This window comes from Podarcis raffonei, chromosome Z (genome assembly GCF_027172205.1).
Source record: "Podarcis raffonei isolate rPodRaf1 chromosome Z, rPodRaf1.pri, whole genome shotgun sequence".
Classification (NCBI taxonomy): Eukaryota; Metazoa; Chordata; class Lepidosauria; order Squamata; family Lacertidae; genus Podarcis; species Podarcis raffonei.
In genome coordinates this window covers 19,663,771-19,687,769 of record NC_070621.1, presented here as the reverse complement: position 1 = coordinate 19,687,769, position 23,999 = coordinate 19,663,771, and the positions used below count along the sequence as shown (strand labels likewise).

Genomic DNA, 23,999 nt, shown 5'->3' with positions numbered 1-23,999 from the left:
ACTATCACAGCTAGTAGCCATGGGTGTAATGCACAGCTGGTTGGTGGCGGTGGCAGTCTTTCAGTAGGGATGTAACTGGTTCAGCAGTTTCCACAGAGTCTTGCAAGTGATTCCTCTCTACCAAGACCTTATTACTTACTCAGATGGTAGCCTAGTTAGAGTAGAGTGATAGATCTGTCTGGAGTTGATCTCTTCTGCTGCCCAGTTGTTCTAGTCAAGGCTGCTGCAGAGGTAGAGTTACATGTCAAGATGGCCAAGGATGCCTGGAAGGGTTGAAACTTGGCCACCTGTTTCAAAGAGTTCATCCAGACTTCCTTTTGTGCCATGTTTGTACAATTTGTGTCTGAGCAATTCTCCTTCTTCTTCTTCTTCTTCTTCTTCTTCTTCTTCTTCTTCTTCTTCTTCTTCTTCTTCTTCTTCTTCTTTATAAGATATTTATTAGAGTTTTCCATTTTATACAAACAAAGAGAAAAAAGTAAAAAGAAAAAATAATAAAAACACATAAAGTTCACAACTTATTTTTCAGTAACATATTTCCCTGACCTCCTCATACCTCCCCTTCTTGTATTCCAGTTCAAATTATTTGTCCAGCAAATCCTTATCTCATAGCATTACAGCTAAAAAACACCTTATTTTCTATCCAACATCTTAAATTATTGTGGCTTAAACTTTTACTTATATATAAAAAAAACATTTTTTCATATTCTTTTATACCATTACAGCTAGAAACCACTTAATTTCAATCCAACATCATTCAACATTCATTAGTATTGCAGTATTTCTGTAAATAGTCCTTGAATTTCTTCCATTCTTCTTCTGCCGACTCTTCTCCCTGGTCGCGGATTCTGCCAGTCATTTCTGCCAATCCCATAAAGTCAATCAACTTCATCTGCCATTCTTCCAGAGTGGGTAAATCTTGCGTCTTCCAATACTTTGCGATGAGTATTCTTGCTGCTGTTGTAGCGTACATAAAGAAAGTTCTATCCTTTTTTAACACCAATTGGCCGACCATGCCCAAGAGAAAGGCCTCTGGTTTCTTCACAAAGGTATATTTAAATACCTTTTTCAATTCATTATAAATCATTTCCCAGAAAGCCTTAATCCTAGGGCACATCCACCAAAGGTGAAAAAATGTACCTTCATTTTCTTTACATTTGCAACATTTATTATCGGGCAAATGGTAAATTTTTGCAAGCTTGACTGGGGTCATGTACCACCTGTATATCATTTTCATAATCTTCTTCTTCTTCTTCTTCTTCTTCTTCTTCTTCTTCTTCTTCTTCTTCTTCTTCTTCCTCAGTAGCTTTCCCTGCGAAAACCCACTACCACTGAATCAGAAGAAATGGCACTCCAAGGAAAACCTGAATTGCTATTTGTTACAAGCCAGCATTAAAGAGCAGGCTTTCCAGGGGAAAGTGAGGGTGGGGGAGGACTCAGACACAGAGCTTTAAAGCACAGACCTCTGCCAATAGCATGGGGCAAAAGCTAAGTGTGGATGAGCCCAAGTCTCGGAGCTCATTCTTTCTGAGCAGGGAATCTGTCCCAGAGGCTTGAGGCTGATGAGTGACAGGGTGGGGGTTCTGGAAAGTGCTTTTAACAAAAGCAGAGGTCCTGAAATCCACTTAGCTGATCAGAACCATCTTGCTTTTTTGAAGCATCAGCATCACACTTCGTGCTCAGGAAAGGTGATGCTGCACAAAGAGGAGAAGGTAAATGCATTTGCAAGATGCATCAGCAGTTCCAGCCTATGGAAGAAGACAGAAGGGGTGCAATTATTCTGCCCCACTTGGCACTCATCAGGTGCCTGGTGTCCCCAGATCACATCCAGATTTAGATAATACACTCAGTGGCACTCAGAAGAAGTTGGGTATCCACAGTGGCCTTGGCCAACAAGCCTGCCCCCCCCATGCATCATTTCTAGTTTCCTTGGGTGAGGACAGCAGTGTACCCAGGAAATTGTAGACCCTGGACTCAATGGACTCACAGCCCTCTCTCCTTTGAATTATCTCCTATATTATTATTCCAGCTGCAAAGCACAGAATTCTATCTAATCCATTGGTCCATTCGTCATCTGTAGCAATGACTGACCAGCATCTATAATAAGGAAGCCCCAGCGGGCCCAAGAATGCCCACATTGGGTGGGTGCTGATACAGACCCTGATACAGGTCCTGTTTCCCACCATCCTCCAATGCTCTGTGGGGATGGGGGGTGGTATGGGGACCATCTGGGGCTGTGGACTCCAAATGTTGGCCCCAAGGTCCAGCCCTCACTACAGCACTGTGTGGTACAACTGCGGCTAATTTCCCAGAGCTGCTGTGAGAGCAAAACTAATCTGGGCCTCTGATATTCTTTGGCACCACAATGTTGACAGCGCCATCAAACAGACTTATGAATAAATCAATGTGAAGGGCTCTGATCTGGCACCAACAGAGCCAGTTCAGACTGGGCTGCATCCGTTTCACAACAACTTCAAAGCCTCCAACAGAGCTTTGATTTGGCTTTTGTGAATTAAACACGCAAGTACCCCCCAGACAAATTGGGGAGGAGGAAGGGACAGAGCAGCAACTGCCACATGTGTCTTCCTGTGCAGAAAAGAAGGTCTGGATCTGGCACAAGCAATTGCCAAAGTTCAGAGCTGGGACAAGGCACTCACAACTTCATCTTTTATTCATCATTTATGCCTGAATCATCTTCATTCTCTTTTTCATATATTATAGAATCATAGAACTGTAGAGTTGGAAGGCATCCTGAGGGTCATCTGGTCCAACCCCCTGCAATGCAGGAATCTCCACTAAAGCATCCATGACAGATGGCCATCCAACCTCTGCTTAGAAACCTCCTAGGGTGGAGAGTCCACCAAGGGAATTTTTTCCACTGTCATACAGCTCTCGCTGTCAGAAAGTTCTTCCTGATGTTTAGTTGGAATCTCCTTGCTTTTTGTTTTGTTTGTCTGTTTTGAATTTTTAAAAAAGATTTCCCCATAACACAGCAAAATTACAACTAGAAAAAATACAAATTGAATAAGTAAAATGCAGAGTCCCCTCATAAAACTAATTCTTGGCTCTTATCGCCAAAGAGGACAGTAGCTGCTCCCAGCTGTCACCTAGAACTTTTCCTTTCTTCTCCCAGCCTCTGGCCCTGGGAAACCAACCTTTTCCTGTCTCTCATCCAGGGTACTGCATCAACCATCAACCACCCCCATGACCATACAATCTCTGGACTTACTAAAGGCCCTTAACATCGGACAAGAAAGAAAGAAAGAAAGAAAGAAAGAAAGAAAGAAAGAAAGAAAGAAGAGAGAATAATAAAATAAAAAAGATAAAAGGGGGAAAAGCATTAGAAAAAGAAAACTTCCAGTTTTCCAACTACCAATTACATAAAAAAGAAAATATAATTATTTAAAACATTCAGTCCATGCTAACATCCATCTTCTCCACTTTCTGTTAAACAATATTTCTTTTAAGTCAAGGTGTCTCAGAATCATTTATTTCTTTTTCACATGAAAACTCCAAGAAAGGTTCCCTGTTATTATTATTGATAAATCTTAACTTTTTCCCCCTTGTAACTTTCCCTCCATTAATTCCCACCACCATTACTCCATATTGAATGATAATAAATACTTCCATCCATATCCATCTTAAAGTCTCACCACTTTGATCACACATTGAACTAATATTCAATATTTTTTCATCATTATATATCCACTAGTTCATGTCCAGTTCAATGTTCAATTCCATTTCCTGTTGAATTTCCATCTCTTGTTGTGTTTACGATAGTATCCTGACCTCCTTCTCTAGGACCTTCCATTTTCTTTCCCCCCAGTTTTTTTCCAGACAAAGTACCATAATCTTAATAGTAGCATTCTCTGAATTTGTCCCAGATCATATGCAGAATACTTCCTCTTTGCTAGAACTGAAGAAAAGCCAAGACTGAAGTTTTCCCCAAGCTTTCTTCCCTCTCAATTCCATCGGTACCACCTTCAATTAATATTCCATCTCACCATGTGCCTTTATATTCTCTTTTTCCTCCAAATTCTTGTCTGGAAGTCATTTCCATTTCAGCAGGTTCGAAAGCGTACCTGCGCAAGTAGATTAATAGATAGGTAAGGTAAATGGCGTTTCTGTCACGGTGTCCCATTGTGCCAGAAGCAGTTTAGTCATGTTGGCCACATGACCCAGAAAGCTCTCTGTGGACAAACAGCAGCTCCCTTGGCCTGAAGCAAAATGAACACCACACCCCATAGTCTCCTTTGATTGGACTTAACCATCCTGGGGTCCTTTACCTTTACCATTTTACACAAATATTTCAATGTCACAAATTACTTGGAGCAGCCCTATAGCCACACTGAGAGCTTCCACACACTTCTGCTTTTTCCTGCCTAGAAAGCATGGGCTTGAGTGCTTTTGCCTCTTCCCTGCCTTTGAAAACCCACATTTTAGTGCTAAATTGGAGCAAAAGTCAATCTGGAGAAAACCCAATTAACATTTGCTTCGATTCAGAGGTAATCAGTAGGTCTTCCCAGGGGCAAGTTACAGGGCAAGTGGAAATGTGGATGAGACCTGAGTCACACACACAAAGCAAGTGGCTCCACATGAAGCTGAAGGATGGAAGGTTCAGGACAGACAAAAGACAGTCATTCTTCATGCATGCCTATGGAGCTCACTAACACAGGAGGCAATGATGGCTTCAAAAGAGGATTTGATCTATCAGGAGAGGTTTATCAATGGCTACTAGCCATGTAGGCAGTGCTTTGCCTCCACATTCAGAGGCATCAATGCTACTTAATATCAGTTGCTGAAAACTGCAGGAGGGGAGAGGGCTCTTGTGCCCAGGTCCCACTTGCTGGTTTCCTCTAATGGGCAACTGGATAGTCACTGTGAGAGCAGGACCAGTTGAAACCTTGGCCTGATCGAGCAGGCTCTGTATTTGCTCTTATGGCCAATCATTAATTTACATTGGCTTACCTCCTTCCCCTTGGGACATGGGTGGCGCTGTGGGTTAAACCACAGATCCTAGGACTTGCCTATCAGAAGGTCAGTGGTTTGAATCCCCGCGATGGGGTGAGATCCCGTTACTCAGTCCCTGCTCCTGCCAACCTAGCAGTTCGAAAGCATGTCAAAGTGCAAGTAGATAAATAGGTACCGCTCCGGCGGGAAGGTAAACGGCGTTTCTGTGTGCTGTTCTGGTTCGCCAGAAGCAGCTTAGTCATGCTGGCCACATGACCCGGAAGCTGTACGCCGGCTCCCTCGGCCAATAAAGCAAGATGAGTGCCGCAACCCCAGAGTCAGCCACGACTGGACCTAATGGTCAGGGGTCCCTTTACCTTTACCTACCTCCTTCCCCAGTTGATTTCCTGTCAGATCAAACCCATGCATCCTCTCTTGTGGAGCATCAGGAGAATCCAATCTCAGAATAGCAGGAATGGAACACACACCCCACCCCAGGTTTCCCAACATTGCAGAGCTGCCTGGTCTGTGAGTCCCCAACATTCACACCTCATGCTAATGATGTTCTCTTTTCCTTAAATGCAACAAAGACATTGCAAAGAACATCTCTGGCTGAGTTCTCACGAAGGTGCTGGCAGCAACTGAACCAACCCCTAATTTAGGTCACCTTGTGTATCAACCACAGCTAGTTCAGAATATTCCTAAATTTAATTATCAGAGGATGAAAAAGACAGACACAATTTGACATGATTTCCTCTCCCTTACATTCTGCCTCAACGTCTCTGCCCCCACCCTCCCACTCAAAACATTGAGCTGCGTTTTATTCTACTGGGAACATTGAGGGTCCTCCTAGCAGCCCCACCTTGAAATAAAACACAAATGCTTATTCTGCTCACATCACTTCATGTTTGCATCACATTTCCCTTTAGTTATTCAGTTTACTTTGGTTGCCTCCCCTTGCATTACCCTCCACCATTTTGGATTCAAGTTGGCCTTTTCATTCTGTGCTTAAACAGCTCTCTCTCACATACACACACCTCAAAGCACAGACAGTCTCAGGCCCATGCCAGGGAGTTCTTGTAGCTCTATTCCAAGGCTTGCAAGACCTGCTGCTCTGCACTTTAGCAGGGATTTTGTGTTCAACATGCTGTAAGATTAAAAAGCTGATGGAACCATCTTCAGGCTCATCCCCCTTGTCCTATGCCTAGAAACCACAGGTCTGAGCAGTATCTGTGCTTTCTATGCACGACTCTGAGTGGTTTCCCCCTTGCCCCACTCCTTTGCCGGGGGAACCCCACTCTTTAGTGCTACATCAGAGCAAAAGTCAATATAGAGACAACCCGTTTGTTCTAATTGAGTGCTAAAGAGACATTTTCCTCAGGGGAAAGCAGTGGGGAGAGAGGAAGTATGGATAAGCCCTTATTGAAATATTGCAGTTGGGTGCATGTTTGTGCATGTAGGAAGACAGGGACAAGTTACAAAAAAACAACTTGCTGCTGTCCTCCAACCCTAACCATGGCCATTTCCCCATGACTATTGAGCATAGGCAAATGTTCACAGGCAGGTGTGTGAGAGAGAATGCGCTTCCACCAGAAAGAGGGCTGAAAAGTGAGATGAGCGCCGCACCCCATAGTCACCTTTGACTGGACTTAGCCGTCCAGGGGTCCTTTGCTGGTGGGAGGGCCTTCCTTAATCCATCTTCAAGCAGAGCCCTGCTGAGCTGCACACTGTGGGAGCTGAACTAAATGACCTCTGAGAATCCTTCCAACTCAGCAGTGCTGTGAAAAGCAGTATCAACGCAGTGCTGCCCACCTTCAGCCCACCTGTGACACAGAAACATTCCCTAGCAACAACTTCATGGCTTAAGCACCACCACTGATGGGTTTAGGAAAGCCTTCTGAGCCTCCCTGTGACCACAACAGGCAATACTGGGCTCAGTGAACAAACTGTTCTGGCCCGCATGGAGGTAGCTTTCCGTCATATGTTAGGAAAGCACCGGGGGGTCCACCTCCCCCTTCCCTAATACCTCCTATGGCAACACCTATCCGTCACCGTGCTCTTTATGTCAGGCCTGTGAATCAATCCTCAATCCTTTGCACATGAAGCCTTGGTTTGTTTGCAAAGAGAGATTGAGAGGGAGGCAGTTTGCACCTGAAACCCACCCTCCCAGGCCAGGAGATCCTGGCTTGGCCTACATGGGCAGCAGGTGCCTGTGGGTAACCTTAGAGCCAGCAGTACCTGTCCAGGGGGCAGCACTATGTATGTGGCAGGGGAGGGGAAACCCCCATGCAGGGCCATTGACCCATCCTCCCTTCCCAAAGCCAGAGGCCAAGGACAGGTGTCTCTCCCCATCCCCATCCTGCTAGTCCTTGATGCAGCCACTCAGGCCAAGTAGCTCCTGCCTCGCAGCTGAATCCTGGCTTGGTCTCACCAGGAGCTCCTTCTCCAAATGTTGGGCCTGCTGCAAGGTAGTGAGGTTCACCCTCCCGCTTCCCCAGAGTCCCTGTGAGGCTCGTTTTGTGACTGAATTGAACATGACACATCATTATTCGGATCATATTCCACAGTGTCAGAGCCCATCTCCCAGTCTGCCTGGATTTTCTCTCTGAGAAGAGGGCCTGGCTATCCCTGTCAGCGTCTTTTCCACATCCCACATGATCGCTCCCAGAGACAGCCCTTTAATGTAGCACTCACTCGTAAAGTATGTTCTCTTTAAAACATTTATTTGCAATTTACATCATGAGTAAATATTAATGGGATGAGGCTTTGAGCAAATGGAAACAGATTGTGAGGCTGACAGCAGGGGCAACTGCCTTCCCTGTGGCTTACACCAGTTCAGGATCCTGTTCTTCAGGGAGATGCTCTGTGTTTTTCACTGAGCTGTGCATTTTCCAGCTCTGGTGAGGGCTGCATTGACTGCCCCCATGTCCATTTATTTGACCTGCAGGGGGGGGTATGAAGTAGAAAGGTCCCCTCCCACCACCTCCCCTCATTCTGTTTAGCAGATTTGTGTGAAATGGCCAATGCTGAAAGCACCAACCTTGATGGGAAAGCTGGCTGCTTGCATCCAGCCCGTTACATTTCCAGCTACCTATAAGAACATAATATTGGGATGTGAATAGATGCTAGGAGAGGATATAAAGGTAAAGGGACCCCTGACCATTAGGACCAGCTGGTCTAGTGCAGGCACTATTTCTTGTTACAGGTAGGTAGCCTTGTTGGTCTGCCATAGTCAAAACAAAATTAAAAAAATTCTTTCCAGTAGCACCTTAAGTAAAGGTAAAGGGGACCCCTGACCATTAGGTCCAGTCGTGACCGACTCTGGGGTTGCCGCGCTCATCTCGCTTTATTGGCCGAGGGAGCCAGCGTACAGCTTCCGGGTCATGTGGCCAGCATGACTAAGCCACTTCTGGTGAACCAGAGCAGCACACAGAAACACCGTTTACCTTCCTGCTGGAGTGGTACCTATTTATCTACTTGCACTTTGATGTGCTTTCGAACTGCTAGGTTGGCAGAAGCAGGGACTGAGCAACAGAAGCTCACCCCGTCGCGGGGATTCGAACCACCAACCTTCTGATCGCCAAGTCCTAGGAGAGGATATATTTATTAGTTATTATCCCTCCTCCCTCATGTTTGTGAGTTCAGCAGTGCTATCCCATTGCAGCTTAAAAGGGTATCTTAGGCTAATTTTAGCCTTTTCATTCAACTAATTCAGGATGCTTTAAGGCAGACTGGATTTTCCTGGAGTTTCCCCCTTTACTCCCCCTTAAAACAATAACCACACAAACAGTCTTGTAAAAGGTAAAAATAACATTTACTCACTCAGAATACTTTTTGAAGAGTAACAGATACAGCAGCTTTGTTCAGGCAGGCTTAAAATGGTAATTCAGCTACAAAGACATACTTAAGTCTAGCTTAAAATGGTGTCTGAGCTGGAGCTCAGACTTGGCAGATGTTCTCACATTGCTGGCACAGCAGAAAGAGATGAAAAAGAATAAGGAGAGTCTGCCAAGGCAGGCAGGAGAATATATACAGCTACACCCTCCCCCCTGTCAGGGCACAGTGGGAGCATCTCTCGCAAAGTTCTCTAGCAAGTTTACAGGAAAACTCTGTGAGCTTCAGCTCCTATTATGTGCCTATCTAGCAAAACATGAATTGTTGATTTGACAGCCTTTTAAACATCCCACACATAAGATGAGCCCTGCGGGATCAGGCCAATGGCCTATCTTTGTGTAGTATTCTGTTCTCACAGTAGCCAGCCAGATGCCCCAAAAGGGAAGGAGCAGGACCTGAGCACAAGAGCCCTCTCCCCTTTGTGATTTTCAGCAACTGGAATTTAGAGCTGTTTGGTCTCTGGCCATGGAGACAGAGAACAGACATTGTAATAAACTACAGGGGGTGGGAGTGGTGATGGAATTCAGAGGATATGCAGTAGGGTGAGTGAGGGGACAGCAATGGCTTTTTCTCAACTGAATATCACAGACAAAAGCATTTTAAAGGTGTCAAGCCTACATACTTGATCATAGAAAGCCTCCCTGGCCACTGCAGCAACCCCAAACCCTTACATGTCCTAGCCAACATGGGTCAAGAGGGAAGCCTCACAGTCTCCAGGGGCAGCAACTCTTTAGACTGGAGGGGCCTGGCAGCTGCACCCTGCAATCCCAGCTTTGGCAAGTGAGGAGGAAAGGAGAGGCGAACTTCAAAGTCCTCCTTTTGTGCAGACCTTTACTGGAGGAAACTCAGAGATAGAGATAAGCAATCCAGTACACAATGTTGAACAGCAGGAAGGCTGTGGGGAAGAAAACCCGGGAGTAGGAGTCCAGGCGGGAAATGTGGATGCGGATTCTGCCCTCTCGCCAGGTGCCCGTCTGACAGTCCTCAATGCAGCAGAAGAACCGCTGACACTCCTTCCCTTCCAAGCAGGAGGGCTCCAGGTCTTCGCTCTCCACCTCTTCACTGTTGCCCTCGACTTCAGGGGGCCAGTGCACCAGGCTGTTGATGTTGATGGCAGTGTAGGAGGGCATCATCAGGTGGGCATGGCTGGCTGCCTGGAGAAGGACAAGGAGCAAATGAGAGAAGCAGAGAAGGGGCACAGGGGCTTGTAAGGTGGCAGCAGGTGCAGCTCAGGGGTGTCCTTTTCTCCATCCCTCTGGCACAACTTTCAGAGGGGGAATAGACCAGCTTGACCCCCTCCCTAACCTATTAGTCCAACTGCCTTCTGGGACAAGATTTGGGGGCCCCAAAGGATCATCTGGAGTGAGGAGCCCCCCACCTCGCCCCACATCCTTTTTAATGCAAATTCCTGATGAACTTTGTGCTGTTGATGCTATTGGGGTGGTTGCACACCCCAAAAGCATCAAGAGCACAATAGAATACTATTTGCAGCTGCAAAAAGCTTCAGGGCAGTCACAGTGCTTCACTTCCAGTCATCACATCTCCCGTAATTTGCTGCTTGAAACCTCATAACTTTGTTATACTGCAAAACGCTCTGGTTTATTTTTCTCTGGCTTTTCCCTCTGGACAGCAATAATGTGGTAGCATCAGGGTAATACCACAGAGCTACTGATAAGGCAGAATAAATCTACCACTAATGTGCTATTTATTGCATCAAGAGCATGTTGCAAAATGCCAGCCTGGAGGGGTCCCTCATCACTTTCCTCCCTATGCTGGCTCCTTCCCTTACCTGGATCCTTTGGAGGGACCCTGGGTGAGGCACCTAGCTCTACCAGGCACTGTCCCGTCCCCCCACCATCCCGCTCACCAGTCTGGGCTTCCTGCTGCTATGCTGCGTTGTCTTCTTGTTTCCTGCCAGGTAGTTGAGGGTGGCATACTCCATGAGGGCTGCAAAGACGAAGATGAAGCACACTGAGACAAAGAGGTCCATGGCAGTGATGTACGAGACCCGGGGCAGGTGCTTGCGGGAGATGGTGCTCAGGGTAGTCATGGTGAGCACAGTGGTGATTCCTGGGAATAGGAGGAGAACACCTGGGTAAAACTGCTGGACGCTTTGTTGAAGGTACAACTTTAATTGTATATAAAATGTTGTATTTAATTGCATTGTATTCAAGTTGTTGTAAAAGAAGCTCTACGCATATAGCTAGTACGTCTAGTTACGAACTTAATTCATTCCGGAGGTCCATTCTTAACCCGAAACTGTTCTTAACCTGAGGTCTGCTTTCACTAATGGGGCCTCCCACTGCTGCCGTACCACTGGCGCACGACTTCCGCTTGCATCCCAGGGCAAAGTTTGCAACAAGGGGTATCTACTGCCGGGTTAGCGGAGCTTGTTACCCGAAGCATTTGTAAGGAGGATGGTACGTAACACGAGGTTTCACTGTATTAGATTTGCTACTCAACAGACAAGCTGTAATTTGAGTGCTTCCATGTATGTGTACAAGTGGTGGCCATTTTAGACACATCCAACTGACATGCAATTGCCAATGTGCAGGTCCTTTTGGATCTGGAAGAGGGCAGAATGGAGGAGGAACAGGGTGTAATGCTTATAAGCACTCCACCAATGTGTGTGTGGGGCCAGGAACAGAACACCCCCCACACACAAAATGGTTGCCACCTGTATATATGTAAATGAGACTGTTTGCAGCACAAAGATGCAGGTAGACTGTTGACAGCAAGCAAGAGAAGGACAAAAACACAGTATGTTGACTTTAGCAGAAAGCTACATTTTATTAAAGAAATTTAAAACCTTGCCTTCGGATTAGTGTAAGCAAGGTTTGTAAGAATGAAATTCAGTGCTTGGGTTTTTTTGCAATGTATCTTTTTGTTACTTTGTAATATTTAAAACCATGCTCTGCAAGTAAAGCTTTAAAAGTTTATTTCTTGAGCAGAAGAAAATTTATTCTACACAAGGGTCAGATCAGAAATCTTCCTCTGGCACTATATCTAACATGCCTATGGCCACCGAGTGGAGTGAGCCGTGGGAGACCATGGACATTGGGGCTTGGCTTCACAGGCTTCAGGGATGGGGCTGGAAGGGGTCAGCACAGTTGCTGTGGAGGTGTATGAAATCCACGTGGATTGGTTTTTCAATGCTGCTACTAATAAAATCAAATATATATTCTTCCTAATTCTCCTCTCCCCTCTCCACAATCCACACCCATTTTAGATGATGTTTCATTTAGACCCCCACCCCCACCCACCCACCCAAAATATTTGCCATTAAAATACCATGTTTGAAAAGCGTCCTTAATTGTCTTAAAAGCCAAACAAGATTCAGGATGCAGAGAATTCTAATGAGATTGAGACAAGGAGTTGCTTTAGGCCGTGGTTGAAATTGCTGATGGAAATGGGTTTGTTCCTCCCAAGGAACAAGAAACTTGGCATTCCCCCTCCCCCCGTGGGCAAAGAGGAGGTGGTCCAGAGATCCTATCATGCAGAGGACAATAATTTGGCATGTTGCAGGGCAGGAGGAAGTGCAGAGAGACAGGGGTGCAGAGACAGGGGAAGAACCAACTCTCTGGTAGGAAAAATAGCCTGCCTGGAGCCATGAGCTCTGCGTTTGTTCAAAGAGCCCACACCTCCAGCTCCAGAACTTGTCCTCTGGTCTTCTCCAGCTGTGAGTACCAGTTGCACAGATGCCATGACAGGACCTGGGGCTGGGCCAAGAAGATCCCCATGTACCCTAAACCTGCCCCACAAAAGAGGCTGTGCATGGAACTGGAACATCACCCGCAATCACCAAGTAGATTATTATTGTTGCAAAGGTTGCACACAACCCCAATTCTGCCAAGTAGTGCATGAGATCCCAGGGGATTCCAGATGCTCACCCAGAGATGTGTTTCTGTTGAGAATCAAGACACAGTGGAGGTTCAAGTGTCTTTAAAAAATATGGTTTAATTACACATATTTACACCTGAGTTTATGGAATGTGTGGGGCTTTAGGGGAGGGGTAGTACTTCTGGTTATACTCCTTCTGGGGATGTTTGTCTACCTTTGGTTCCCACCCTGCACTCAGCTATCAACTGTGGCTCCTAGAAGCTGTCAGAATGTGACAATGGGGACACCATGGGAAATGGTTTCAACTGACTGGCTAAACCAGGTGATGGTAGCCAATGGGTCTCAAACCCTCAGTGAGTTAGGGACTTCTCACTGCATGCAGTCTATGTTGGATTGAGCGGATGAGACCAATAGTCAGTCCAATGGTCAAGAAGGCAGTTTCTGCACATGCTGTAGAGGGAAGTGAGGAGCAGATGGGGCTCATCAACCTGGGAAGGTAGCCCATCTAAGAAAAGGTAAACTTTGATTCTATACCTCCACTGCCTTGCAGCTTTGCTCATTCATCAGAAAGGCTTCGAGAGTAAACCCTGATGAACAATCCATACCCCCTGCCTTGTGGGTCATATTTGGGAGAAGAAAAGGCTAAGGAGTAAAACCTACACAAACCAGGAGTCCCTAAGGCAGTTGGATAGTGCCTTGTATGCTACCTTTAGGCAACTCCTGCAGCTGAGTTGGTGCCAAACATATAGCTCTGCTTTCTTTTGGACCACTGGAGAGGTGCTGCTAACACAGCAGTTTCACCCCTAATGATATATTCCATTGGGTCTTGAGACAGATGACTGCCAACAACACCAGTGGTGTTGGACCTCTTTGCCTTTGGGCCACAGCCCTCCCCTGCAAGGGTCTTCTCCTCCTCACAAGAGTCACTCTAATTCCCTCAGCTTCCCTCTAGCTTGCTTCATCTCTTCCCTCTCAGTTTTGAGCGAACTAGCCTTCTTGCTCCATCACGCCATGCTGCCTGGATTAGTCATCCCACTGAGATGGAATAACCACTGTACTTAGCTCCACCTCTTGGGTGCTGCAGGGGTTAACCAGAGCTGAGGGCAATGCCTTCCTTACCCAGAGATGTTCTGGCTGGTGTAGAGTCTCTCTTGATCCAGAAGGAGACCCAGGAAAGGACCACCGTCAGGATGCAGGGGATGTAGGTCTGGATGGCAAAGTACCCCATCCGCCTGCTCAGGTCAAAGGAGACGGTCATGACTATGTACTCCCCTAGAGAAGGCCACAGAGAGGCGGGCAGGTCAGAAGAACAGGCCACTCCGCAAATCACATTGCCACCTCTGCATGCCTTTATTTTATGCTGGGCTGCTGCAGAAGTCACGGCTTCTAGCTTGACAGGCCATCTAAAGGTACCACACATGGTCTGATACTTGCATTTTCAGTTGAGGTAACACAGGAAATGACCCAATACCTAATCTGACCGTTGGTCCATTCAGTTTAGTATTGTCTATGCCAGGCATGGGCAAACTCAGCCCTTGAGATGTTTTGGGACTACAGTTCCCATCATCCCTGACCACTGGTCCTGTTAGTTAGGGATGATGGGAGTTGTAGTCCCAAAACAGCTGGAGGGCCAAGTTTGCCCATGACAGGTCTATGCTGACTGGCAGCAATGGCTCCTCAGGGTTTCAGGTAGCGAATGTTTCTTAACACTACCTGGAGATGCCCAGCATGAGACTGAAACTGGGATCTTTTGCATGCCAAGCAGGTGTTCTGCCAGACATAGGTCCTTCCCAAGGGGGAGGCTGTGCTTCTGCAGCAATGCTCAACAATGTCTGGAACTACCTTCACCACTGGAGCTGCACCTGCTCCATTTTCCTCCTTGGCCCCTAAATCCTTTTGCTCACCACTTTGTAGGAAACATGTCTGTGAGAACTCTGGGTGTGGCCAACACGAGGGTCCAGAATAAGAGACCAGGAGGAAGACCAGATTTCAGTCCTGCCTCCCTGCAGTCTGGTCTATGTGATGATCTATGTGTGCTTACAATGTGCCATATATGTGCATATATAAGGAGGGGTACTTGATTGCTTTGTGAAAGGAAGGTCAGGTGGATAATTGCCCCTTGGAGAAAAATTATTTCCTTGCTTTCTTTTAGCCAAATATTACAACATATTGGACAATGCAGGAGACATTCTGAACATTTTCAGTCACAGAGGTCAGCCTCCAGCGACCAAATTCAACTAGCCAGGAAAATGCATGATTAAGGCAGCCACCTTCCTGGAAGAAGGAACACTTGCCTTTTAGGCCTATCAGAGAGAATGGCTCCAATTAAAACCTTCTTTTTCCAAGCAATAAAAAATCCTCATTTGCAGTCTGCCAATCATAAATGGATTAAGAGTATGGATTAATCAATGCATGATTTTAGCATAAATATTTCATTTTCCAATATAGCTTGTAGGAGTTTTGAATGTGCTCAGTAAGTAGGGCTCAGGAACTCCAAGGGGACTTCCAGGGAACTGGACGTATTAAAATGAACTCCAGAGAGCCCAAAAAGGTCTTGTGCCAGAGTGGAGGGGAAGCGCTGAAGGATGTTGTGGTGGTGCCCCAAGGAAAGCCTGGTATCTGCTTTTGGGAGCGGGGGAAAGAAAAGGAAGCAGCTACAGCTTCTGTGGGCTCTCAGCAAGAACTGGGGGGGCCCAGAGAGAGGCTGCCTCTGCACCCTCCACTCCCGCCTCCTCCTGCCCTCCCAGCCCTCCAGTCTCCAAACTGTTCACTTGTTTTTCGTGTGAAAAAGCCACCACCTACAATGTGCCCAACTCCTGTGGGACAAATGTCTTACCAGCACCTGTCCTGAGCACCTCAGATGTGTTCCTAAGACCTGTGAAGTCAAACTGGTAGAGCCTCCAAGTTCGCTGGTCAGAGACTTCAATAGAGTACCTTCTCCAACGGTAGATGATCTCCTCTCGTGGGTAGCCATCTGGAAGGAGCAGAGCAGACACAGGCAGGAAGGTCAAGGCCCATGCAAAGTGGATTCTCTTGCAAGCCACCTCACAACTCCTCCCTCCTGTTAATTTGATCAAAGGGGCTTTACACTCTGTCCCCCAGGAGATATGTGATGTGCCCACTGGGCTGGCTCAGAAGAACTGGTAGCCAAGGAAGATGTGCAAGGACTCTCTTTAACCACTTTAACCACCCTGCCCATCTGTGGAAGGTTCCTGATTGCATCTCCTCACCAGGGAAGTTTCCATATAGCTCAGTGGTAGAGCATCTGCCTTTCATGCAGAAGGCCCCAGATTCAATCCACAGCAGTATCTCCAGGTAGGGTTGCAAAGAACTCCCTTCTTGAAACCCTGGAGTACCATTGCTACCAGTCAGTGTAGACAATACTGAGATAGTTTCCTTTTTTGCTTCACATTATTTTCAGGGCAACAGAGGGGGTCAAGAGGCCATGAGCTGCCTGGTGGAAGCTGGCAACCTCCCTTCCTAACAAGGGGCAAAACAGGGCAGCTGTCTACCAGCTCCATCTGGTACACAGGATGAGACCCTACCTGCCCACAGACTGTCTCACCAGAGTGGTGCATGCTCTGGTTATCTCTCACTTGGATTACTGCAATACGCTCTATGTGGGGCTACCTTTGAAGGTGACCCGGAAACTACAACTAATCCAGAATGCGGCAGCGAGACTGGTGACTGGGAGTGGCCACTGAGACTACATAACACCAGTCTTGAAAGACCTACATTGGCTCCCAGTACATTTCTGAGCACAATTCAAAGTGTTGGTGTTGACCTTTAAAGCCCTAAATGGCCTTGGCCCAGTATACCTGGAGCGTCTCTACCCCCATCGTTCTACCCAGACACTGAGGACCAGCGCCGAGGGCCTTCTGGCGGTTCCCTCACTACGAGAGGCCAGTTACAGGGAACCAGAGAATCAGTAGTGGCACCCGCCCTGTGGAACACCCTCCCACCAGATGTCAAAGAGAACAACAACTACCAGACTTTTAAAACACATCTGAAGGCAGTCCTATTTAGGGAAGCTTTTAATGTTTGATGGATTACTGTATTTTAATATTTTGTTGGAAGCTGCCCAGAGTGGCTGGGGAGGCCCAGCCAGATGGGCAGGGTATAACTAATAAATTATTGTTATTGTTAGTGTTATAGATCTAAGGTTGCCATATGTCTGGAATTTCCCGGACACAGTCGGTATTCGGCCCTCGTAAACAGTCACCAGGTGAAAATTGCTGAAATGTCTGGGGAAATCTTAACATGTGGCAGCCCATGTTGGAAGTGTAGATTTTGCCAAATTAAAAATAGCTCAAAGACTCAGCCTTTGTCAGAAGCTGTTTGTGGTCCTGAATGTGATCAGACTGCCTCTCTCAAAAGTATGGCTGTTACCCTCAGACGTCCTTTCATTGGGATCCCTGTGCTTTTTGACTGCTAATGATTTCAGAATATTTTATATTGTTATATTTCATTATACCTATGTCACAATTTTTTATGATTTTGACTGGGTGCATCCATTTGCTAAATAGTAACTTAGCGAACTGTTCACCCCCACATCTTAAATTATTGCTGCATTAATTTAATATTTATATAAATGTTTATACAACTCAACTCACTTCGATCTGCAGAACTGGCCATGTTACAGGTGCCACACAATACTCATTCTGCATTTGGGAGGAATCAATCTTTTAGTGTGGCAGAACCCACACTTTGGAATTCCCTGCCTATTGACACCAAGCAGGTGCCTTCCCTGTACTCTTTTAAGCACCTGCTGGAAATGTTTCTTTAGGCAAGCCTACACATGTTTACATATGTTTTAATCTATTTTTAGCTTATTACATCTTTTAATTAATATCTGAACATTTAAACAGCTGTTTTCAACTGTTTTTTAACAGATAATTGTTTTATTCAGTTTGTAAACTACTTTGAGGTTTTTCTTTCAATTCACGTTGTGTATAAGTTTTATGAGATAGGTAAATAAATAAGATAAATATTGATAAGATAACAAAAATAAAACACTTGGCTGGATAATGTTTTATCTTGTATTTCTCTTAGGCTGGTTAAGTGAGCCTTTTTAAAAATAATAAAGTTCCCTGTTGAACTTATGATAAATAAAATTTGCGGACATTGACTGAGGAAATTGGGACCATGGGGATCCTAAGATTCTGTCTTATGCAGCCTGCAAGTGGCCTGGTCAATGTTTTGTATGGGAGACCACCTTGGAGCCCCCACCCATGATGAGGGAAATGCAGTATACAAATGTAAGGAGTGCCTTACGTTCTGAATCAGACTGTTGGTCCACCAAGCACAGAGAGAGGCTCCTCTCAGCAGCTCATGGCATCCCAGGGGCTTCTTGGTGGTGATGCTGCCAGGGATTGAATCCAGGGCCTTCTGCATGCCAAGCAGGTGCTGAACCACAGATCCAACCATGCACACATGTACACACCTCTCCCACTGCTGCTTTGGGTGGTGGTTTCCTCTTTACCATTCCTCCCTGGGCAGATACCCTTGAAAAATGTCCCAGTGACTCCTTCTTAGGGTGTCCCCACTGGGGCATTTGGAGAGTGGTATTGGGAGGTGCCCATGCCCTTAACTGGCCCATGCCCTTATTTGCTTCTGAGGAGGCAGCATAAGTGGTGGCGTACTGGTTAGGGTATTGGACTAGGACCTGGAAGACCAGGGTTGAAGCTAAGTGTGTGGCACTGTCATGTGTGAGTATGGGAACATCTTTTCATGTCTCCTTAGCTTCCTATCCAGCCACTAGCAGCCTCTAGAAGCCCCCCAGGAACAACAATGGTGGTGGTTGAGGAGGATGGAAGCTGCCAATCCCCAAAGGGCTTGGAGATAAAGCAGCAGGAGGACACAGTGGCTGTTAGCTCCCCACATTTGAAATGGGCAGCATTGTGCAGAGCACTTCGAGTTCTTTCCTCAATCAGTGTTGTCTTTTTCATTTGCAGTGGTACCTCGGGTTACAGATGCTTCAGGTTACAGATGCTTCAGGTTACAGACTCTGCTAACCCAGAAATAGTACCTCAAGTTAAGAACTTTGCTTCAGGATGAGAACAGAAATCGTGCAGCGGCAGTGGGAGGCCCCATTAGCTAAAGTGGTACCTCAGGTTAAGAACAGTTTCAGGTTAAGAATAGACTTCCAGAACGAATTAAGTTCGTAACCTGAGGTACTACAGCCCCTTCCCTCAGGCTGCAAATGCTTTGGGCGCCTCGCTCAGCTTTGTCTCCGACTGCTGGAGAATAATAACTGCCAGCCATGTTGCTACCCAAGGCCCCTCAACTGGGACACAGACTGTGGGCAAGACATGCAATCTGCCCCTCAGCCATGACAGCCTACCCTCCTCAGCTTGAAAGGACTCGTGACCTGTTCACCCTTGTCAGGCAAGCAAGAGATACAAAGAGCCCCTATATCCTCTGACCAGGAGGCCTTCCCCACCATTCTCTCAGCACCTGGTAAGATCCAAACAGGTCTTATGCTGCTGGGATTTATACTTGTTTACTACCAAAAATCTGACACAGATACAAGGGCTGCTCAGAAAGAGGAATGTTGGCATGATGTGGTTTTTCTCTCAAGGAAGAGAAGGAGGGAGGGAGGGAGGGAGGGAGAAGGGGAGAGAGAGATGGCTTTGAAGCCATGTTTGCCCTTTCTGGAACATCACTGGCCACAGACAGGTGTTTAGCTGACCTTCTGGCTTGGAATGAAAGGACACGACAGCATCTGGGACTTTGGACCCTGTTTGATCAACAAAGGGCATGCAAAACTTTCCAGTGCTAGTCTAAGCTGACGCCCTGCTGGCTGTGACAGAGCAAAGACTTTGCAAGCCAATCCATTTCTGTGCTAATTCTAGCACATTTTTGGAAGTGTGTCTGACCCATGTGTGCCCTCTAACCTCAACAGACCACTAGTCGTATTCTGGATGGTCTCAGGGGGCTTGACAGCACAGGTTTTTATAGACAGCATCCATCATTGTTCCACTTGTAATTGTTGGGTGCAGGCTGATTTGGGGATTGATTCAAACAGTTTTCTTACTGCTCATCTTTTGCAGGTGACTCCCTGCCCCATGCACACGCACGCGGGCGCACACGCGCACACACACACACACACACACACACACACCAAACAAGGGTCTGAATCTGAGGGGGAATGGAGTTTCCGCACAGCAGGAGCACAGATGTATTCAGGGAAGAGTCTCGATTTCTGAGTCCCTCCATAGGCATAAATAACATCCCCTCCCCCAGCAGTCTCACCATCAGAGTGGAAATGAGTTTCTGTAAGGTTCCAGTCACGCATCAAGGCCACAGGAAAAGCTTTGAGGTGGGATTAGCATAGGGCCACCACTGGGCCCCATCTGTAGAGTTTCTGCGTGTGCAACCCCTCCCCCCCCGTACTCCCTGCTTCTCCCTGTGTTTAGGAAGTGAGGATGTGGCAGAGGAGGCAGGCAAAGCAGAAATGGGGACTCCAGCGAGCTGCCAGCTGCAGCTGTCTCTAGCATCCTGGTTTTCCTCTGCAAATTGAAACGTCAAAACTGTTTCAAAGCAGCGATCTTGATGCCTATATATGATAAATCCTCCCGGGGCGGTGGGAGATACCTCGTAGCATAGCTAAACTATGTTTATAATTAATTGCCAGGCATGCGTGGCGTGTACTGTTAATTAGCTAAGATGCAGTGGAGATGGGGACAGGCTGGGAGGGACTGCTCAGAGCCACGTGGGTGGGCAACAGGGAGAGGGAGGAGGCTGTGCACAGGATCTGTAGCAGTGACATGACAGGCGGTGGCAGGCTGAAGGGCTGGTGCAGTCCAGGAAACAACAGCAGCACCAGCCAGAAAGCAAACAAATGAACAGGCTGAAGGCGGGGAGCGGGAGAGGGTTTGGAAGGCAACTGTCCCATTAAAAAGGCAGGGAGGGAGGGAAGGAAGGAAGGAAGGAGCAGCATGATGGCGTCCTCTTTGGCTTCCATCCATACTCAGAGCCACTAAATCAGAATCTGAGTCTATGGGCTGAAAGGGGCTTTGTGTGTTTGGAAGCACATGATGGCCACTGTGAGAGAGAAAGAGACAGATAGACAGAGAGAGCTGTCATTGCCTCAATCTACAAAGAAAAGGACTCCATGGGCCACAGCGAGGGAGGGAGGCTGCTGTGAGAACTGCGCCCACACAGAATTTACAGGGATCTGGGGAAGAAGGAAGAACATAAGAAGAGCCTGCTGAGTCAGGCCAAAAGGGGCAACCTAATCATAGAATGGTAGAGTTGGAAGGGACCTTGAGGGTCATCTAGCCCAACCCTTTGCAATGCAGGAATCTCAACTAAAGCATCCATGACAGATGGTCATCTAACCTCTGCTTAAAAACCTCCAAGGAAGGAGAGTTCACCACCTCCCGAGGGAGTTCGTTCCCCAGTCAAACAGCTCTTGCTGTCAGAAAGTTCTTCCTGATGGTTGATTGGAATCTCCTTGAATGCATTGGTTTGGGTCCCACCCTCCTGAGTAGGAGAAAACAACCTTACTTCATCTTCCATGGTGGCAGCTCTTTAGATATTTGAAGATGGCTATCATATCTTCTCTCTGTCTCCTCTTATCCAAGCTAAACATACTCAGCTCCCTCAACCATTCCTCATAAGGCTTGGTTTCTAGACCCTTGATCTTGGTCACCCTCCTCTGCATACATTCTAGCTTGTCAACATCTTTCTTAAATTGTGGCACCCAGAACTGGATGTGGTCTAGGTGTGGTCTAACCTAGGCAGAACAGAGTGGTACTATCATGTCCCTTGACCTGGGCACTAGACTTCTGTTGATGTTGCCTAGAATAGCATTGGCTTTTTTGCTGCTGCATCTCACTGTTGACTCATGTTAAGCTTGTGGTCTTCTGGGACCCCCATTTCTTAGACACAACAGCCTCCACTGTATCTTGATTTTCAATGGAAACCCAACCCTGGATGAGCACATGGAACGCCCTGGATTCTCGTGCACTGCTCAGCAGAGATTGGAGGTGGCATGCAACCTCTGCAACAACAATATTTGCTTGGTGATTGACGTGGAGTGTTCTAGTTCCATGCACAGCCTCTTTTGTGGGGCAGGTTTAGCATCTTTTTGCCCTACCCTTCAGTCCCATAGCTCTGTCATGACATCTATGCAACTGGTACTCACAGCTGGAGAAGACCAGAGGGCAGGAGTGGGTATCCATTGGGAAGTTCTGCAGCTGGAGGAGGCACTCAGCTTCAATGGTCAACCTGCAGAGGAGATGGGGATGGGGAATACTGGTTGGACAGCTGCTGCAGAAGTACAACTAACCTTGTATGAACATCAATACTTCTGGAGCCTCTCTGTAGCATTTTAGCATCCCCTCAAAAGGTGTGTCAGAAGCCACCTGAGGCCACCAAACCCACATCTAGGCCCATTTCATGATCCATTTATTTCATTCTAAGGCTGGATGTCTCCTTCCCTCTGTGATCCAGTCTGAAAGCAAATGGAACTGGATCCATTCTGCACGAAGAGGCCAGTTGGATGGTCTCTTTGTAGGTGAAAGCCAGGGAGAGACAACCACAAAACCACTTGTGATGTGACCCCGCCCCCAATCGTTCCTGAATTTGCTTATTTTTTGCTGCCCTTCTCTCCCCTGACTCTTTCATCCCTGTTGAATGATTGCCTGGGAGCCAGGGGTTTACCTGAGCGTATAGAGGACTTTCCCATCATTCCAGATCCGGAGCAGCTGGTTGGGGGTGGTGATCCAGTGGGAGTCAGCCCTCTTAGAGTTCCTGAAAAAGGTGTCTGGGATCCAAATCCGGCTCACCATATTGGTGTTGAGGGTGAGAGCTTTGAGGGTGCTGTTGAAGCGAAGGCGCCGGTCATACCACGTTTGGGCGAAGAATATGTCAATGGTGTATTCCTGTGAGAGGCACAAAATAACATTATCCACAGCCTGCATAAAACTGAGACCTGCAGCTCTTCACCCTGATGGGTGGCATTTGGTGGAGATCATTATTAGCATTTGCATTGCAGAGGGTTGGACTAGATGACTCTCAGGGGTCCCTTAAGTGGCTTTTCAGCGTGATGCACATCAAGGAATGATAAAAGGTTCCATTGACTGTACAATCACTTGCTCAGGATCACATGAGTAATGAACCCCCTTAAGGAAAGGAAGCAGTGAAGAGATGAGTTTCCAAGGTCCTTTGCACTGAAGGGCAAGTAACTCAGAAAGGGGCTCCATAACTGTGGGGCTCCTCTCAAGAAGACCCTATCTCTCATACATATTAAACTATTGATTTTACTGGTAGCAGATCCTCTGAAGCACATGTTAGTCGTAGTGCACAGGTAGGGTAACATGGTGGTCCCAAATCTCTGTTATCCAGACTGAGAGATGATCCAAAATAAACCTGTGCAAAGACAGCCTTGAAAGGTGGGAGCACTCACTGAGCAGCAGCAGCAGCTCACTAGCAGTGTAAGCCAGCAGAGGGAGGGCAAGTCTGTCCCTGTGACATCAAAAAAGGGGGCTGTAGAGGGGACAGGTTAGTGTTAGGCAAGAAGGAAGCCAATCAAACCAGCTCCCTCCTTCTGAAATGCTTGAAAGTTTGAATAAGGCAGCAAATTGGTGCCATCTATGGGGAGCTATGGGGGGCAGGACCCCCCAATATTTTCAAGGAGGGCCCTAGTCTCTCCCCCCCCCCCAATTCCACTGTGATTCTCAAAGCATGTGGCAGCGGGAAGCGTCTTCACCCTGGCGTGTCCCTTTGAGGATCACCAGAGTGCCTTCTAGAAAAGTGCTCTGGCAAGCTCCCCAAAGGACACACCAGTTGAAAGCATCTTTGTGCTGGCACATCTTCTGCCAGGGATGCAGTGAAGGTAAGGTGGCTGGTGGTCAGGAGGTGGCAGGTGGCAAGCCAAGTCAGCCTGGCTGAGTTGGGGGGCGGAGAGGCACATATGCAACATTATATACACGCGATGGGCCCTTGCAATGTTGGGGGGGGCAACTCAGTGTGCCTGGGCGACAGTTTTGGACAAAATACTTTTAAAAGAGAAACCTAATATTACAGTTTGAGAAGTTCAGGGTCTCTTTTCAACCTTTTCTTGGCTTCTTTCTTCAACAGCAATGCAGCTCTCCCACATCACTTTACTTTTTTTGTTCCATTCTGTTGACTGTCTTTCTAAACACCCTATTTTCTAGTTTGACATACAATATTTTCACTCCCTTCCCCTGACAACCTTTCAATCAACCAGAAGGAGAGTACCATCCTCCTTAATTGCCAGGTTCCTGGGCTGAACATTTTGCTCTCCTTTGTAAAAGTAAAACCTTTTCTAATGAACTACTGACACTCCT

General features: G+C 47.0%; 1 protein-coding gene across 2 annotated transcripts in view; it reads right to left on the bottom strand.

Moving 5' to 3' along the window:
• Nucleotides 1–9,474: 9,474 nt before the first annotated feature.
• The window catches only part of LOC128406831 (gamma-aminobutyric acid receptor subunit gamma-4), a 37,674-nt gene continuing 23,149 nt past the window's right edge, over nt 9,475–23,999 (bottom strand). The window contains exons 4-9 of one of the 2 annotated variants that reach the window (XM_053374586.1): nt 22,351–22,571; nt 21,833–21,915; nt 15,518–15,655; nt 13,801–13,953; nt 10,709–10,911; nt 9,475–9,995 (exon numbers count right to left, since the gene is read on the bottom strand). In XM_053374586.1, the coding sequence (XP_053230561.1) occupies nt 9,687–9,995; nt 10,709–10,911; nt 13,801–13,953; nt 15,518–15,655; nt 21,833–21,915; nt 22,351–22,571 (1,107 nt within the window). In that variant the 3' untranslated portion in view covers nt 9,475–9,686. The remainder of the gene's footprint in view (nt 9,996–10,708; nt 10,912–13,800; nt 13,954–15,517; nt 15,656–21,832; nt 21,916–22,350; nt 22,572–23,999) is intronic. The other variant, XM_053374587.1, reaches the window with a different exon arrangement.